We start from the raw sequence: 1,429 nt of genomic DNA, 5'->3' as shown, positions 1-1,429 counted from the left end.
CCTGAACGCACCAGCAGGACCTGAACGCACCAGCAGGACCTGAACGCACCAGCAGGACCTGAACGCACCAGCAGGACCTGAACGCACCAGCAGGACCTGAACGCACCAGCAGGACCTGCTTCTTACATTGTTGGAGCAGCAGCGGTTCGTCTTCCGTCTCCAGAACCTGGTGAAAACGCCTTCAATCTGGGCTCGGTTCGGCAGCGGGACGCAGCGGCTAACCGTAAGAGACTTCCGGTGTTTCTCTACGGTTCGGCTCAGTTTCAGGGCTAAAAGAGGCGGAACCGGCCGTAAAAACCCAGAAGCAAGCTAACGTTAATGTTGGGTTTCTGCTGCGGGGAAACCAGCTGACATGAACACAGAGCGGGTTTGGACCGTGTTCGGTCCGGTACCGGGGCTACACACCTGTCCGTGTCTCGGTTCCGACCTGAAGTGCTGGGTTCGGATGAGGACGGGAGGGGGAGTGGGTTTCCCATGGCTACACCAAGCTTTCTGGGCTCGTTCAGACCCAGACGGCGGTTCCGAGTTCTGCTCGTCTCGTTTGGGCTCAGGTGTTGTTTGAGGCTCAGGTGAATCACCGGGACAGGTGAGGACCGGGAGTCGTGACGTCGCCCCGCGGGGCTGCAGGTTCTGTCCGGCTCCTCACGGTCCTCACCGAACCTGGTTCTGCCAGCCCGAACCGGGCCACTCTCACTCTCACTTCTCTCCCCGCAGGGTTCGGAAGCCCCGGCATGAGGCGGACCGGCGGCCGCAGCCCTGCCCGGTCCGGAGGCTGCTGGTAGGGATGGTTCCGGTGTGAGGACCCGGAGGTTCGGATCAGAGGAGCCACAGGACCGGACCGGACCGGGAGGTTCGGCAACATGACGGGCTGCAACCCGGACAACGTGGAGGAGTTTTATGAGATTGGAGACGAGCTGGGCAGGTGAGCTGGACCCGGTTCTGGACCAGTTCTTCAGGTTCTGAGGAGGTTCTGAGAGGTTCTGAAGGGGTTCTGACAGGTTCTGAAGGGGTTCTGAGGAGGTTCTGACAGGTTCTGAAGGGGTTCTGACAGGTTCTGAGGAGGTTCTGACATGTTCTGAGGAGGTTCTGACAGGTTCTGAAGGGGTTCTGACAGGTTCTGAAGGGGTTCTGAGGAGGTTCTGAAGGGGTTCTGAGGAAGTTCTGAAGCGGTTCTGACAGGTTCTGAGGAGGTTCTGAAGGGGTTCTGACAGGTTCTGAGGAGGTTCTGACAGGTTCTGAAGGGGTTCTGACAGGTTCTGAAGGGGTTCTGAGGAGGTTCTGAAGGGGTTCTGAGGAAGTTCTGAAGGGGTTCTGACGGTTCTGACAGGTTCTGAGGAGGTTCTGACAGGTTCTGAGGAGGTTCTGACAGGTTCTGAGGAGGTTCTGAAGGGGTTCTGACAGGTTCTGAGGAGGTTCTGACAGGTTCTGA

At 58.5% G+C, this 1,429-nt stretch overlaps 1 protein-coding gene across 1 annotated transcript in view; it reads left to right on the top strand.

Moving 5' to 3' along the window:
• Positions 1–77: 77 nt before the first annotated feature.
• Positions 78–1,429, top strand: part of LOC106537177 (death-associated protein kinase 3) — an 8,140-nt gene continuing 6,788 nt past the window's right edge. Inside the window, exons 1-2 of the mRNA XM_014034552.1 lie at positions 78–223; positions 715–922. Of these exons, the coding sequence (XP_013890006.1) occupies positions 861–922 (62 nt within the window). The 5' untranslated portion in view covers positions 78–223; positions 715–860. The remainder of the gene's footprint in view (positions 224–714; positions 923–1,429) is intronic.

The sequence above is a fragment of the Austrofundulus limnaeus genome, unplaced genomic scaffold (assembly GCF_001266775.1).
Source record: "Austrofundulus limnaeus strain Quisiro unplaced genomic scaffold, Austrofundulus_limnaeus-1.0 Scaffold2165, whole genome shotgun sequence".
Taxonomy (NCBI): domain Eukaryota; kingdom Metazoa; phylum Chordata; class Actinopteri; order Cyprinodontiformes; family Rivulidae; genus Austrofundulus; species Austrofundulus limnaeus.
The sequence above is the reverse complement of the archived record's forward strand: the minus strand, read 5'-3'. Positions and strand labels throughout refer to the sequence as shown.